Raw genomic sequence first — 13,706 nt, forward strand, 5'->3', positions numbered from 1 at the left:
ATTCACAACAAACATAAATCTCAGAAATTAAATCAATCAACTTCTGTAAACTTTTTATTAACAAATTGAATACACTCCGGTACAACAGTATGGCATGTGGCAGTTCAAAATCTAACTTCTTTAACTTTTAAAAAAAAAAAAAAAGATGAATGAACCATGGACCAAAATATCGCCGATATATCCGATATATATATCGGTATTTTGGTACACCGACATCGATATTTTCGACATATATCCACCGAATATAGAACTCTTTTTTTTCGATATATATCGGAATTTCCGATATGAAACTTTATATCGCCGATATAATCGATATTTCCGATATAATCGATATATATCGGTTGACTTTTTGACCATTTTAAAATATAAATCCGATATTTCCAATATATTTCCGATATATATTTGATATTTCCGATATTATATTTCCGATATATCCGATATTTCTGATATTTTAAATAGTTTGGACTGGTTACCAAAAAAATGGATATATCCGAAATATCCGATATATCCGATATATATCGGTTTTTAGTACACCGATATATTCATCGATATCGATATTTTGGGCCTTGGAATGAACCATCATGCAATGAACATTACACACCCTCACGGCCTCACATTTGTTTCATGAGGAAGCATCCTCATGATAGAAACATATATGGGATCAAAAGTTGATAAGGTCTGAAAAAAGTAACAAGGTAGGTAAATGGACCACTAGAAACCATAAAACGTGGCGAGTATTTAGCGTCTTTAGCAAAAACAAATCTCAACCGTTCCCATAAACAGTCCATTAACATGAAACAATTTCCATTACGTGGATCCACTTCTTTCTTTAACAACACCAATAATTAAATGTTTCTTCATTGACATTGACGAACCACGCGTTGTTCATCGTCGTTAAGTCAAAATACAATGTCCCAAATAGTAATTTTCACCTACTACTCACTAGCAGCCAGCAGCATGTTACATTTTTGGGTCTAAACTGATAATTGTTCAAAGAAAACAAATTGACAAATTTCTCCTTTACCGGCATTGGCCAGCAATAATGGTAAAAACCTGGATATACAAAAAAGAATAAAAGTAAAGTTTGTTGGGGCAAAATAGCAAAGTTCAGAATATCCAAAACTGTTACCATTTTTATGAACAACGCTGAGAGTTTTCCAAAATCTAACTACCTTAAAGAGAAATGTTTGGTAAACAGTGGCATTTTCCAATTATATTTCTATATAGTTTTTAATTATTATGACCATAGTTAAAAGGGCATTAATTGAAAGAGGGTAAAACCGTCCATCTGTATAGTGAAATTTAGACGTTTCTTTTCTTACTTATCACAATGTCCTCTATTTTAAAAATAATTGTGAAATTACTACTAATTTAAAGTTGGATTTTTGTGATGCCCCGGTCCAAACCAGCGTAGACACCATTTAACTAATTAGCCAAAGCTTGAAATTGAAAATTTTGATAATTTCCGGTAAAACTGTGTAATAATTATAGGAAAAGTAAAACTCTATAGAAATTTCTTGAATTCGATTTTGGATAAACTAATAAACTGGATGACGCCCCACTCTACAAGTCAGAATAAAAGGAGCCTAAAACAGTAACTTTCCCACTAACAGCAGTCCTCTATACTTTTCGTTTTATTTATCGAAAGCAAAAGTGACAAGTTTGTCCTCAGCCGGCAAAAGAAGAAATTGTAGTGGCAAAATAGTAATCGAGCACAGTAATATTGACTGATGTTGGATGACTAGAAAAAAGAGTATAAAGTGGGGAAGGAAGGAAGGAAGGAAGGAAGAAGAAATTCCAACCGCCTTTGTATCTGGCGTAGACTTCAAGTTCAAACATACCACAATCTGTTTTTTTAAAAAATAATAATAAAAATTCCACAACCCCAAAAAACATTCTCTCTCCCTCTCTCTCTCTTCATTTTCTCTTGTTTGTTTATGAGATCTCGCGAGGTATGTTTTTTGTGGCTACCTGTTACTTACTTGATCTGTTTCACTACTTACATCAGCTCTCTTTGTGAGTGCAGCATTTGGTTTATGAGTTGAGTGTGTCAAGTGTTGTGATCTGCTTGAAAATTGTGTTTGGTTATGGAGGTGATTACTAGTGTACTAGTGTTTATTAGATTAGTTAAAAGTTGATTAGTGTTTAATTATGCAAACTGAGTTTTTGAGTTAATGAAGTTTGACTTGGTTGACTAATGATTATTTTTGATTATGAATGGATTTGGCTAAACTCTGTTTTCTTTTCTCTTGTTTATCTGGATATTTAATGAGCTAGTGAGGATTTGATAAGTCCACCAACAAAAACAATAAAAGTAAGACTTTGAGATGGAAATGCAATAACCAGAAAGAAAAAAATTTATTAACTTGGAAGAAAGTCTTGTTATAGCAATTTTTTTTTTGAGCTAGTAACTCTATGCATGTATTTCTTAGACAATGACTGGTAAAATGTTGTGCCTTCTGTTAACAGGAGTGTCCGTAGCAGAATCACCATTCTCATCGCGATCTATGTCTTTGAGTTGTGCTTGAGTTTGTCAAAAGTTTCCGGTCTATGGTGGAGAGTCTTGCACAGGCTGTGAACCAACTCAAAATGCTCCATCTGGGGGTACCTGTGGGAAGTGGATCAGTAATGCTCACAGAGACAGAATTTCATAGTCATTGTCCACGTCTCAAGTTGCTTAGTGTTAATCCATCCAACTACAAGCGGCGATTTTGAATGTTCTGCGTGCTGGGAGTAACATTGATCGTATCAAATAGATATTAGATCATTTGCCAGGTAATATAGGATCTGAATTGTACAAAAGGTACATAAGTGAAAATGAAGAGATGGTATGGAGGTGTAGTAGTTGCATCCTTGTTTGCATTGCTGGTTCTTAGGTATGGCTTGATGAATGATCCTATTGGGGAAGCTACACTAACAACTCCATTTCTAAATACAACTAATCCTCTTGAATGGGTGCATGACGGTACTCCTGAAACTCAAATTTCTGATAACTCCTCTCTAGTATTTTCGTCGGATATCTTAGTTTCCAGCCTCTTTACTCGAAAGAATTTCTCCAGTGAAGAGAATCGAACTTTGCAGACATGGAATCATTTAGAACACTTAATTGGTCATGCTAAGGTTTTGCCCAATGCAATAGAGGCTATCAAAGAAGCTGGAGTCGCCTGGAACAGCCTAGTGACCTCAGTTGAAGAGCAAAGACATGCTCCTGTAAATGGAAGTTCACGTCAGAAACAGTGTCCATATTTTCTTAATAAAATGAATGCTACAGAATTTGGTGATGGTGGCTACAACTTACAAATTCCTTGTGGCCTGATCCAAGGTTCTTCTGTTACTATCATAGGAATTCCAAATGGGCTTCTCGGAAATTTTCGTATTGACTTGACAGGTGCACCTATTCCAGGGGAGCCTGATCCTCCCATTATTTTGCATTATAATGTTCGTCTTCAAGGTGATAAGATAACTGAGGATCCTGTAGTAGTTCAAAATACATGGACTGCAGCTCATGATTGGGGTGACGAGGAGCGTTGCCCCATGCCAGCTCCCCAGACCAATAAGAAAGGTATAAACTTTTGCAGAAACACCACTTTAATCAGTTACAAATGATCGTTATTTTACGTATACATATTCATTGCTCCATGTTTTTTTCTTAAATCTATTGAGAGTCCCCTTATTTATTTATTATTTTTAGGTTATTTAATTGTTAATATATCAATGCTTTTTTTATACCATTGAAATCTGATATCACAAGGTAATCTCTCTGTTTCAGTGGATGAGTTGGATCAATGTAATCCGATGGTGGGTAGAAATGACAGTAGATTTCTGGCAAGAATATACAGTGGTTCTGGAGGCTCTTTAGCAGCACATGAAGGATCTAAACCAACTAGATACTTTCCTTTCAAGCAAGGGTACTTGGCTGTTACCACACTTAGAGTGGGGGCAGAAGGTATCCAAGTGACAGTCGATGGAAAACACACAACATCCTTCTCTTACCGTGAAGTAATCACTATTTCTTTTCATCTCAGTGACCGTGGAATCTTAGTAAACTACTTTGATTCGTTTGAACTTAATAGTATGTTCTGGCTGTTTTTGTCTCTAGACTTTGGAGCCATGGCTTGTTAGTGAAGTGAGGATTTCTGGAGATCTGAAGTTAATATCTGTCCTTGCTGGTGGCTTACCCACATCGGAGGATCTAGAGCATATTGTTGATCTAGAATCACTCAGAGCAGCCCCTCTACTCTTACACAAACCATTGGATCTCTTCATTGGTGTCTTCTCTACAGCTAACAATTTCAAGCGTCGTATGGCTCTTCGAAGAACATGGATGCAGTATTCTTCTGTGCGATCAGGAGCTGTTGCAGTGCGTTTCTTTGTTGGTTTGGTAAGCACTTATTTAACATCGAAACTCTAGATTTTCACAAAAATCCATGTCTGATACACGGATACATATCTTTGCTGGGAACGATAATAGACTTTGAAGTTAGTATATCTCAACTTTTAGTATTTCGCAGAGAGAGAGATTATGTAAGCGTACTTTATTACTGGATAATGCAGGGCTTGTACATATGGTAACTTAGATATTCCTTATTAGCATTGCATGAACCATCATGCTACTAGTCAAAATTTTGTTGTGGCTGCTAGTGTCCTGGGACTAAAGGTGTCCACCTATTTACTCTTTACTTATCTTACTTCAGCTGCCAAGTTATAGCTGTTTACGACACTCTGGAGAATTGAGAGTATATGTTTTTCTGTATTATATGCTGAGAAAAAAAAAATTACCATGTCAAGGAAGCATCTTGTCTTAAACATCTCCACTCACATCCATGTCATTATTTTATATATTTACTTTCTAGATTGTTTCCTGTTTACTCTTTACTTATCTTACTTCACCTGTCAAGTTATAGCCATTTATGACACTCTGGGGAAATGAAGCATCTTGTCTTAAACATCTCCACTCACATCCATGTCATTGTTTTTTCTAATTACTTTCTAGATTGTTTCTTAAAAACTCTTACCAATGACGATGACAACTAATGGGTTTTGATCTCCCGATGTATTTGATTATATCTTATATTGAGAAGTTGTCTGTGATCGATCGAATATGTTACTGTGGGTTGTCAGGTCATTATGAACATCCTATGAGGATTATTTTCACATAGCTCTGCTCTTTCTAAACCTTCTAGTATCCTACATAAGGGATGGATTGGAACTTTTCCAAATTTGTATTCTTCTTAATTTGATTAGAACTATTCCCGAGTGGTGAAGAAAAATGATTGAACTTACTTTTGAGAAAGGAGAGGGAAAGTACAATCTCTTGTGTGATTGTCTTAATAAAATGAGTTGTGTGTGGGCCATTATCTAAAATCATTAAAGTTTGGGCGTAATGCCCAAAATCATCCTTTTTGCAATAAATTAGACACCATCTTTTAATACTTGTATTAAGACAGTCTCTGATTTATGTTTTTCATGGCAGCATAAAAACCAGGTGGTAAATAAGGAACTATGGAATGAGGCTCAGACATATGGAGATACTCAGTTGATGCCTTTTGTTGATTATTATGGCCTCATCACTTGGAAGACTGTAGCCATCTGCATCTTTGGGGTACATTCTTGTCCATCTTTCTTTGTATGCTGGAGTAGATATGGTCACAAACTATTCCAAAAACCAGATTGTTGTTAGACTTACGAGTAATGTTTTCACCATGTGATGGTATCTTATACTTATCGTGCTTGAGTGTTTCGTATGCATAGCCTGGAGCGTCCCATGGAAAATATTACTCCCTCAATTTAGGCACCTAGTGGTGTATTAAAGCTTCACCATAGCTTACCGCTTACCAAAGTTTATCTAAGATAGGAACCATTTAAATAAATTGAACTATTGAAGAAGTAATGGAACACAATGAGCTTTTGATTGTCATACATCATTAACGTCCAAGTGCAAAGCAGCGAATTTGAGCACAAGTAGTGTGCACTAAATCAAGTGATGTTGATCTGCTGCTTATATTAATTTATGAAAGATGAACTGGATATGAAAATCTACTTCAATAAGCAATCCAAAGTATTTTGATATGGATAAGCATCAGAAAAATAGATCTTATGTGACGCATTATATTAGATCTTAAAATGTCTTTTTTCAAGGATTTGCAAATTGTAAGGGAGAATTCTAATAGGTGGTTGACTTCTTTCATCATTTCCCAAATTAATTAGGTTTTCTATTTGCATCAACAGACACAGGTTGTTTCAGCAAAGTATGTCATGAAGACTGATGATGATGCATTTGTGCGTGTCGACGAGGTGCTTCTTTCTTTAAATAGGATCAATGTGGCCCGTGGGTTACTGTATGGTCTCATCAATTCAGACTCCCGACCTCATCGAAATCCTGATAGCAAATGGTATATCAGCTCAGAGGTAACTCTTTCCATCATGATGTTTGACTCAATCCTTTTAAGATCTGTTTTGTTTCATCAGACCGAAATTGAGTTGCATGTCCATTTCAATATTTTGGATTTAGAATCCCAACCTGGCGGACTTTAGCAGAAATTTAAGATCCTATTTAGAGCTCAAGTTTCGTAGATCATACTCTCATTTACTGGACCACAGCATTGCAAATAATAACTGATTGACTATAAATTTTTTCTACAAAATTGCAACTTAAAGAAGGTATTACAAACTGGTGAAACATCTGAAAATAGAATCTGATTTTGAAAATATCAGGTGGATCCTACTTTGATTAACATGGAAGATTATTGGATATACATGGTTATTCAACATATGGAGTAATCACCTGTGTCACCTGTGTCCTAATTATGTTTTTGTGTCTTTATGTTATGTACTTGTGTTCTATATTAGCTGGTCTCCTGGTCTTAACATCTCTGTCTTTATATTTGTTCCTGAAGGAATATCCCGAAGAAACTTACCCCCCTTGGGCACATGGTCCTGGCTACGTTGTGTCACGTGACATAGCAAAGATGGTTTATGAAAAGTACAAACATGGGATTTTGAAGGTAAGGTTAACATTTGCCTCCTTTTCTTAATGTTTTGAATTACATGTGGTTCCCCACTTCCCCCATTAAGTACTTGAAATGCAAATATGTGGATATGAAAATGAAACGCTTGACATCTACAGATGTTTAAGCTGGAGGATGTGGCAATGGGCATCTGGATTGCAGAAATGAAGAAAAGTGGATTGGATGTAAGATACGAAAAAGAGGAGAAGATCCACAATGAGGGTTGCAAAGATGGTTACATCATTGCTCACTACCAAGGCCCTAGAGAGATGCTCTGCCTGTGGCAAAAGCTTCAAGAACAAAAGAGAGCTGTATGCTGTGGTGAATGATGACCGCTTGAGAGCCATATGGAGGATCTTACGAGGATTTTTCGGTAAAGAAGATATTAAAGTAATGTTGTTGCAGCTAACAAGTTGTAAGAAGACATAGGGTTGAGTAGTTGGGGAGTTCAATAGTGATAGATGCAGGGTTTTGTACTGGTAGATAGGCTTGGTTAGGTTTCGACAGTTAGATACTTGATATAGGTATTATACCAAATGAGCGATCTGTAATTTTGTATCATATAGGAGTGTGGGAGGGAGTAGTGAGTGATCTGTATAGGAGTACTATACATATATGCCAATTTTTTAGGCCGATGCCATGATTCAAGGTCACTGTGTTCGTCAATATTTTCCGCATTATTTGAGAAGCATCCGATTTTCCTCGACAATGGTGTGTTAACCCCAAGTGATTATCAGTCTGAGTTTGAGGAGGATGTCGTAAATGTATGTCATAAAATATCTTGGCGCGGTCAACTTCAATGGGATTCTTCTAACTTACCACAAGAATTATGTCAAGCAGCAATACAGCATCCTCATTGTTCTCCAGTTCCTCACGTTTATAAAACGGTATGTATATGGGCCCAACACTGCGCAAGTGGTTAACATTAATAAAATTAATATATCTACCCGTCTATGCAAATGGATCATAAATAAGAAAAAAGAAGATGATATATTTTCAAAGTTTTTGATGATTTTGATGATTTTATTGATCATTATTGAACTTTCTATATATTTCCACATCAAAGAAGTGCATAAAAACACTCAAACATGAGAGTAACTAAGTAACATTACATCAGGAGCAGGAGGAGGTGCTGCATTTTCACGGTTTCATCAACATAATTTGATTGTTGCAGACTCTCAAGGCATGCAAAACTTGCACTAAGCAGGGTTGCATTAGCAACTATAAGCCTCTCTCATAGGAAAATGAGTAAAGTTACAGCCACCAATTGGAAAAACACACATGTAGTTAGATCGCGTACGAATTTAAACCAGAAAGCACCCGAATCTGTATTCCTAGCTTGATTCAGACTTAACAGACTGTATATTGAGTTCTTTCTGAGCAATGAAATCTGATTCCGCAATCCTCATTTTTACAAATTAGGAAATATTTTTAGATTGGAACTTAATTTTCTTTCTCAAACCGACAAGATTAAAATCTCACCCACAATTAAAACGAACCAAAACAAATACGTATACACCCTGAACTGTAAAGTTATTACACATACGGTCGATTACATCAAAGCCGTCAACTTGATAATAAAAAAACCCAAACCGTTAGATCTAAACGAGATTCTTTAAAGACTAAAGAAGCATATTCTAAACGACTTTCTCACCAACCCCGAACCCAACCAAAATATAAAAAAAAAGGACGGAGAAAACGAACACATTTCTCTCTCTCTTAAAACCTTCCGCCAAACAGACCCGCCTCACTTTTTCCAATTTTAAGGTAAATTTCCTCTACTCACTTATTACATTCAGATTGTGATTTAGAGTTGTAAGCTGTTTATAACTCTATCTATCTATATAATAATAATGAAACTATTATTTGTTTCAACTCATTTTTTTTAAAAAAAAATCTGTTATTAGAGATCCGATCCATTTCCTTACAAGGCTAAGGAGTGTGGACCAAAACTAAGGAGCTAGAAGATAGATTAAGTTTATATATTATACTCAATTGGATGTTGTAAATTTCATTGTCTGGTTGATGTATTCTAAGTGTGTAAGCGTGGCAGTAATTTAAGTTTTGTTTCCTGCAGTCTTTTACGTTCAAATTATAAGATAGAAAGATGGCAGCAGCAGCAGCTACTTTTTCAATTGCTTCTGTTGCTTATAGTGGCACTCAAGGATCAAAAGCAAAGTCCTTTGGTGTGAGATTCAACTCTGGAAACTCTCTTAAGAGTTTCAGTGGTCTCAAGGCAGAATCATCGGTAAGATGTGAATCTGAAACTTCTTTCTTTGGCAAGGAAAGCACCGCTGCACTTCGAGCCTCATTTGCCCCAAGAGCTGAAAAGCAAGCCCAGAATTTTGAGAACCGTCTCCAACCTCGGGCTTCAACTTTCAAAGTTGCTGTTCTCGGAGCTGCTGGTGGGATTGGACAACCTCTTGCCCTTTTGATCAAAATGTCCCCACTTGTTTCAGCCCTGCATCTTTATGATGTTGCGAACGTAAAGGGAGTTGCCACTGATCTTAGCCACTGCAACACTCCCTCTGAAGTCCTGGAATTTACAGGCCCGTCTGAATTGAGCAACTGTTTGAAAGGTGTAGACGTGGTTGTCATACCAGCAGGTGTTCCAAGAAAACCAGGCATGACCCGTGATGACCTTTTCAACATCAATGCCAACATTGTGAAGACCCTGGTTGAGGCTGTTGCGGACAACTGTCCGGATGCTTTTATCCACATCATCAGCAACCCAGTCAACTCCACAGTACCAATTGCTGCGGAAATACTCAAGCAAAAGGGTGTCTACAATCCAAAGAAGCTATTTGGTGTTACAACTCTAGATGTTGTTAGGGCAAACACTTTTGTTGCACAGAAAAAGAACCTGCGGCTCATTGATGTAGATGTCCCAGTTGTGGGAGGACATGCTGGAATTACTATTCTACCTTTGTTGTCGAAGACAAGACCAGCTGCAAACTTTACAGGTCAAGAAATTGAAGAGCTAACAGTGAGGATCCAAAACGCTGGGACAGAAGTTGTAGAAGCAAAGGCAGGTGAGGGTTCTGCGACACTTTCTATGGCATATGCAGCTGCTAGATTTGTCGAATCATCTCTCCGTGCTCTGGATGGAGATACGGATGTCTATGAGTGCTCATTCGTCCAGTCAGAGCTTACTGAGCTGCCATTCTTTGCATCTAGGATTAAGCTCGGTAAAAATGGGGTGGAAGCAGTGATATCTTCAGATGTCCAAGGGTTGACTGAATATGAGGCAAAGGCTCTGGAAGCTCTCAAGCCAGAGCTTAAGTCAAGCATTGAGAAGGGTGTGGCATTTGCGCAGAAGCAGGCTGCCCCAGCATCGGTTTGAGCAGTGAAGAGTCAAATAATAGACTAGCAGTAATGACCTAATGGGTTTTAGTGAAAGAATAAGAAGAAGTTCAAAAAAATCTTGCATCCGCCATCGATTGATTGTCTCAGTTTTGTAGCATAGGAAGTTTGCTTGGTTCTCATGTGCAGCTCTGCATCGACTGAGAATCTTGGATGGGCAGTAGACAGTAGTGATTCTGATACCACAGGTTGCTAGTTTGCTTGTAAGCATAAGAGATTTTATTTTCCATTGTGGATGCATGCTTAAAATGTTTCACCATTTTAATTCAACGAAAACAGTAGCCATTGTTTTTTTTATGGAATAGTATCCTTAAAATAACGGCTCAGGGAATAAATTTTTTGAACGACGGTTGTGCTTGGTGCCTTGGTAACTAGGCAAGAGTTTACCAATTTGAGATGTGGTGTTTCTTCGTACCATCAAGAAATCTATGAAATAAGATTAAAAGACGATCCAAACTTTGCGGCCAATTCAAAACAAAATTGGGGCGGCGCCTATTTTATATAAAAAGCTTGGGGCCTATTTGCTATTTAAAACTGCATAAATGAAGGGTACACATAATTAGGTTTATCACAATTCCTCGCGTCATATATACAGTCTCTTACTTTCTTTGTATCAGATTTGGTTAGTGCCATCTAGAGCTCCGCCAAAATGCCCAGAGCTCTAGAATAACGTATCAATTGTATGTAAAACTGCAAAATTTTATTTTATCTCGGGCAAAATAAGCAGAGCCTTGGTTTTGTTTGATGTGGATAATCAGTTTTTGATGAATAGATATCAAAGACTGGAGAATTTAACTGAAGGTCAGATCCAATTTTATTAGCACTTCACCAGCAGAAATGTTAACTAGGTATAGGAACATAACAACACTCGGAACAATCCAATTGATAGACTAAAAATTCAAATGTAAACTTTCTTGATTTTCCTAAAACTCAGGGAATTCGATCCGCGAAGAGCATCTTCCCCTGGGAAGTACTGGACACTTGATAAGGTTGGCGCCAGAAGTATCAACGCAAATGTAAATCTGGTACAGTTGGCTATTGCCTGACTCATCTATGTTGCACTCTATACCAGGTGTAAATCCAGTTGCCTTACTTATTGCATTTGATATGCTGCTTAAGCTGTAGAACTGCCCATCCGGTTGAATTCCTACAAAAGCACCACAAATAAACAGTTACAAATCTAGGTGCATACCTCTATACCATTGTCTGCTGGGTGCTTCTGGGTTATGGATTTTATGGTTCACTGGTTTGGATATTAATGTAACTGCTGGATATTAATCCATATAACCATATTATTTACCTGCACTCTTAAGAGCGTTGAGGAGGTTTACTTTTTCCTTTAACTGAAGAGCAGTTTCAAAGTAACCGTGTTGGTTAAGAACAGATTCCGAGCAGGTCCCATGTTTTTCCCACTCATGTGCCCAAAATTTCATACCATCACCGCTGGGGCATGCAAGAGTAGGCCATTCCGATTGCATTTCACTTTTCAAGTCAGAAATCTGCATGAACACCATTAATTATTTAATTGCATACAAATTATATCAATTTCTTGTTTGAAAATTTAAAAAGAAATTTGCACCATTTTATAGGGTGCTACTGTGCATGTATGACCCATTAGACTTCTTGTTATACACTAATCTGAATGTGCAACAACTTTAACATAACAAAAACGAGTTGAAAAGGTGTACGAAAGGTGCTATAAAATGTGCAGATGAAAGGCAGAAAAGGAATTAAGTTGAGTGGTTTTGTTGTACACTCAACAAGATAGGGATGCATTTTGGCGTGAAAGATATTAGGTGCTTAAAAGTCTCGACGTATTCTCATGGAAGGCAAAAGACCGTTTTAGGTATGTATTGATATATGGCTTGTCGCCTTGTCAATCCCAAAAATCAAGGTCATAAACCAGTAAATGAATGATGTATAGATTTCATCCCATAACGGGTATCATTGCGTGCCATACTTTATTTTATAACGACTCTACAATGTGGCATTTTTTGTCCACTTCGTTAATCTTCTATCTAGCATAGTAAAACCAATCTTCAGTCTAATGCTAATTACATTTCAAAGATTTCAAAACAAGAACATCTTAAAGAAGAAACGGAAAAGCATTGGGCAGATATCAGAGTCCAACGGGTAGGGAAGAAACTGAAGGGAGTGAAGGGACCATTATTTTGTTTCCACTGGTATACGTTATTCCCCGTCTTGTATGTACTTTAACTAACTAAAGAAATAAAACCAAATTCCAGTTCCTGCAATATATCGATATAATTCATATATAGTGATTGGAAACAATGAGCTTAATCAATTACCTCAGATTCATCAAATGGACTATCAGGATCGCAGTTTGATGGATAAGAACCGCCCTTGTAATTTGGCCAGAGTCCATGAATACTAAAATCTGCATCAGGTTTTCCTGTACTTGGATAGCAACAACTTCTCTTTGTATCACAATAAGCTCCAGGCCACTACAAGAACAAATAAACCTTTTAATTTGTTAAAAAATAAATGAAGACTTTGAAGTTTAAAGAATCCATGAGTTCTACTCTCAACTTACCTGTTGAACAAAGTAGAAGAAATCAAAATCTTGGGAAACACAGACGGACACAAGAAGCTGTGTTAGAAATATGTGTAGAAGAACTAAAACACTTGACTTCATGGTTAAACTAGTCGTTTCTAAGGTTTCCTATGAAGGGTTGGAGTTCGGTGATGTATTGCACTGTGATTTTTAAGTTCCAAAGTTTTGAGTTCTAACACCTATATTTATAGGAAGAAATAACGGATATCTTGATAGGCATATTCGATATGGTAATACCATAACGTACGATATTAAACCATACAAGGTTGCTTGGTTGGTTGACATTTGTTCCATACTTCCATATCTCCATAATTCCATTAGACTCATCAAATTTTATAAGTTATCTTCACGTTTTTGCTTGTCCTTTCCTTAAAGATCGAACAGAGGATTCCAAAAATGAAACTTTAAGGATCTACAACTTATATAGTTCATACCTGATGGTTGGCTTATATGGAATTTCTTATGATTAAAATCGCATGTACACAAAATTTAGGAAATGGTTTTCATTTGATTCTGATTATATTATTGAATCATCTAAATATTTCGGTCTTTCCTTCCTTGCAATTGTTGCAAATCATATTTTTGATATTTCCCTCAAACTATAAATGCCATATTTTAGGCTAATCATATTCCGAATCTTGTCATTAATGGTGAATTCAACCTACTGATCAAATTTACTTAATTTGAGCATTTTTGAATGTTCTAGACTCAAAGACTGTTCCTAGTGCCATTGCCCAATTATGGCCTAGAGAAAATTGTAC

General features: G+C 36.7%; 2 protein-coding genes and 1 pseudogene across 8 annotated transcripts; 2 read left to right on the forward strand and 1 right to left on the reverse strand.

Moving 5' to 3' along the window:
- Positions 1 to 1,761: 1,761 nt before the first annotated feature.
- GALT1 (galactosyltransferase1) lies at positions 1,762 to 7,660 on the forward strand. 6 transcript variants are annotated; one of them, XM_086593936.1, is made up of 10 exons: positions 1,762 to 1,952; positions 2,027 to 2,093; positions 2,278 to 2,314; positions 2,470 to 3,562; positions 3,770 to 3,999; positions 4,100 to 4,381; positions 5,474 to 5,602; positions 6,229 to 6,408; positions 6,897 to 7,004; positions 7,127 to 7,660. In XM_086593936.1, exons 4-10 carry the CDS (start codon positions 2,818 to 2,820, stop codon positions 7,334 to 7,336), a joined length of 1,884 nt encoding a protein of 627 aa, XP_086450062.1. In that variant the 5' UTR covers positions 1,762 to 1,952; positions 2,027 to 2,093; positions 2,278 to 2,314; positions 2,470 to 2,817; the 3' UTR covers positions 7,337 to 7,660. The 6 variants fall into 6 exon arrangements, with proteins under 6 accessions (XP_086450062.1, XP_086450058.1, XP_086450054.1 ...); XM_086593932.1 differs by lacking the exon at positions 2,278 to 2,314; XM_086593940.1 differs by lacking the exon at positions 2,278 to 2,314 and having other exon boundaries at positions 1,812 to 1,952; positions 2,482 to 3,562.
- A 703-nt stretch (positions 7,661 to 8,363) lies between these two features.
- LOC147522506 (malate dehydrogenase, chloroplastic pseudogene) lies at positions 8,364 to 10,715 on the forward strand (annotated as a pseudogene). Its single transcript, XR_015213116.1, has 2 exons — positions 8,364 to 8,774; positions 9,085 to 10,715. The product of XR_015213116.1 is annotated as a malate dehydrogenase, chloroplastic pseudogene (transcript).
- Positions 10,716 to 11,160: 445 nt separating this feature from the next.
- LOC147522507 (extracellular ribonuclease LE-like) lies at positions 11,161 to 13,110 on the reverse strand. The gene is made up of 4 exons (XM_086593960.1): positions 12,925 to 13,110; positions 12,680 to 12,835; positions 11,671 to 11,869; positions 11,161 to 11,517 (listed from the first exon to the last, which is right to left on the reverse strand). The coding sequence occupies exons 1-4, from the start codon at positions 13,024 to 13,026 to the stop codon at positions 11,294 to 11,296; spliced, it is 681 nt and encodes a 226-aa protein (XP_086450086.1). The 5' UTR covers positions 13,027 to 13,110; the 3' UTR covers positions 11,161 to 11,293.
- Between the last annotated feature and the right edge of the window lie 596 nt (positions 13,111 to 13,706).

Source organism: Coptis chinensis, chromosome 1, assembly GCF_015680905.1.
Source record: "Coptis chinensis isolate HL-2020 chromosome 1, ASM1568090v1, whole genome shotgun sequence".
Classification (NCBI taxonomy): domain Eukaryota; kingdom Viridiplantae; phylum Streptophyta; class Magnoliopsida; order Ranunculales; family Ranunculaceae; genus Coptis; species Coptis chinensis.

Excerpts from the sequence above, each read along its gene's own strand:
- GALT1 (XM_086593936.1), top strand. The coding sequence starts at position 2,818 with ATGAAGAGATGGTATGGAGGTGTAGTAGTTGCATCCTTGTTTGCATTG. Across the intron at positions 3,563-3,769 it reads TCCCCAGACCAATAAGAAAG|TGGATGAGTTGGATCAATGT; the intron begins GTATAAACTTTT and ends TCTCTGTTTCAG. Across the intron at positions 4,382-5,473 it reads TGCGTTTCTTTGTTGGTTTG|CATAAAAACCAGGTGGTAAA; the intron begins GTAAGCACTTAT and ends TTTTCATGGCAG.
- LOC147522507 (XM_086593960.1), bottom strand. The coding sequence starts at position 13,026 with ATGAAGTCAAGTGTTTTAGTTCTTCTACACATATTTCTAACACAGCTT. Across the intron at positions 11,870-12,679 it reads GTCCATTTGATGAATCTGAG|ATTTCTGACTTGAAAAGTGA; the intron begins GTAATTGATTAA and ends GTGTTCATGCAG. Across the intron at positions 11,518-11,670 it reads CAACGCTCTTAAGAGTGCAG|GAATTCAACCGGATGGGCAG; the intron begins GTAAATAATATG and ends GTGCTTTTGTAG.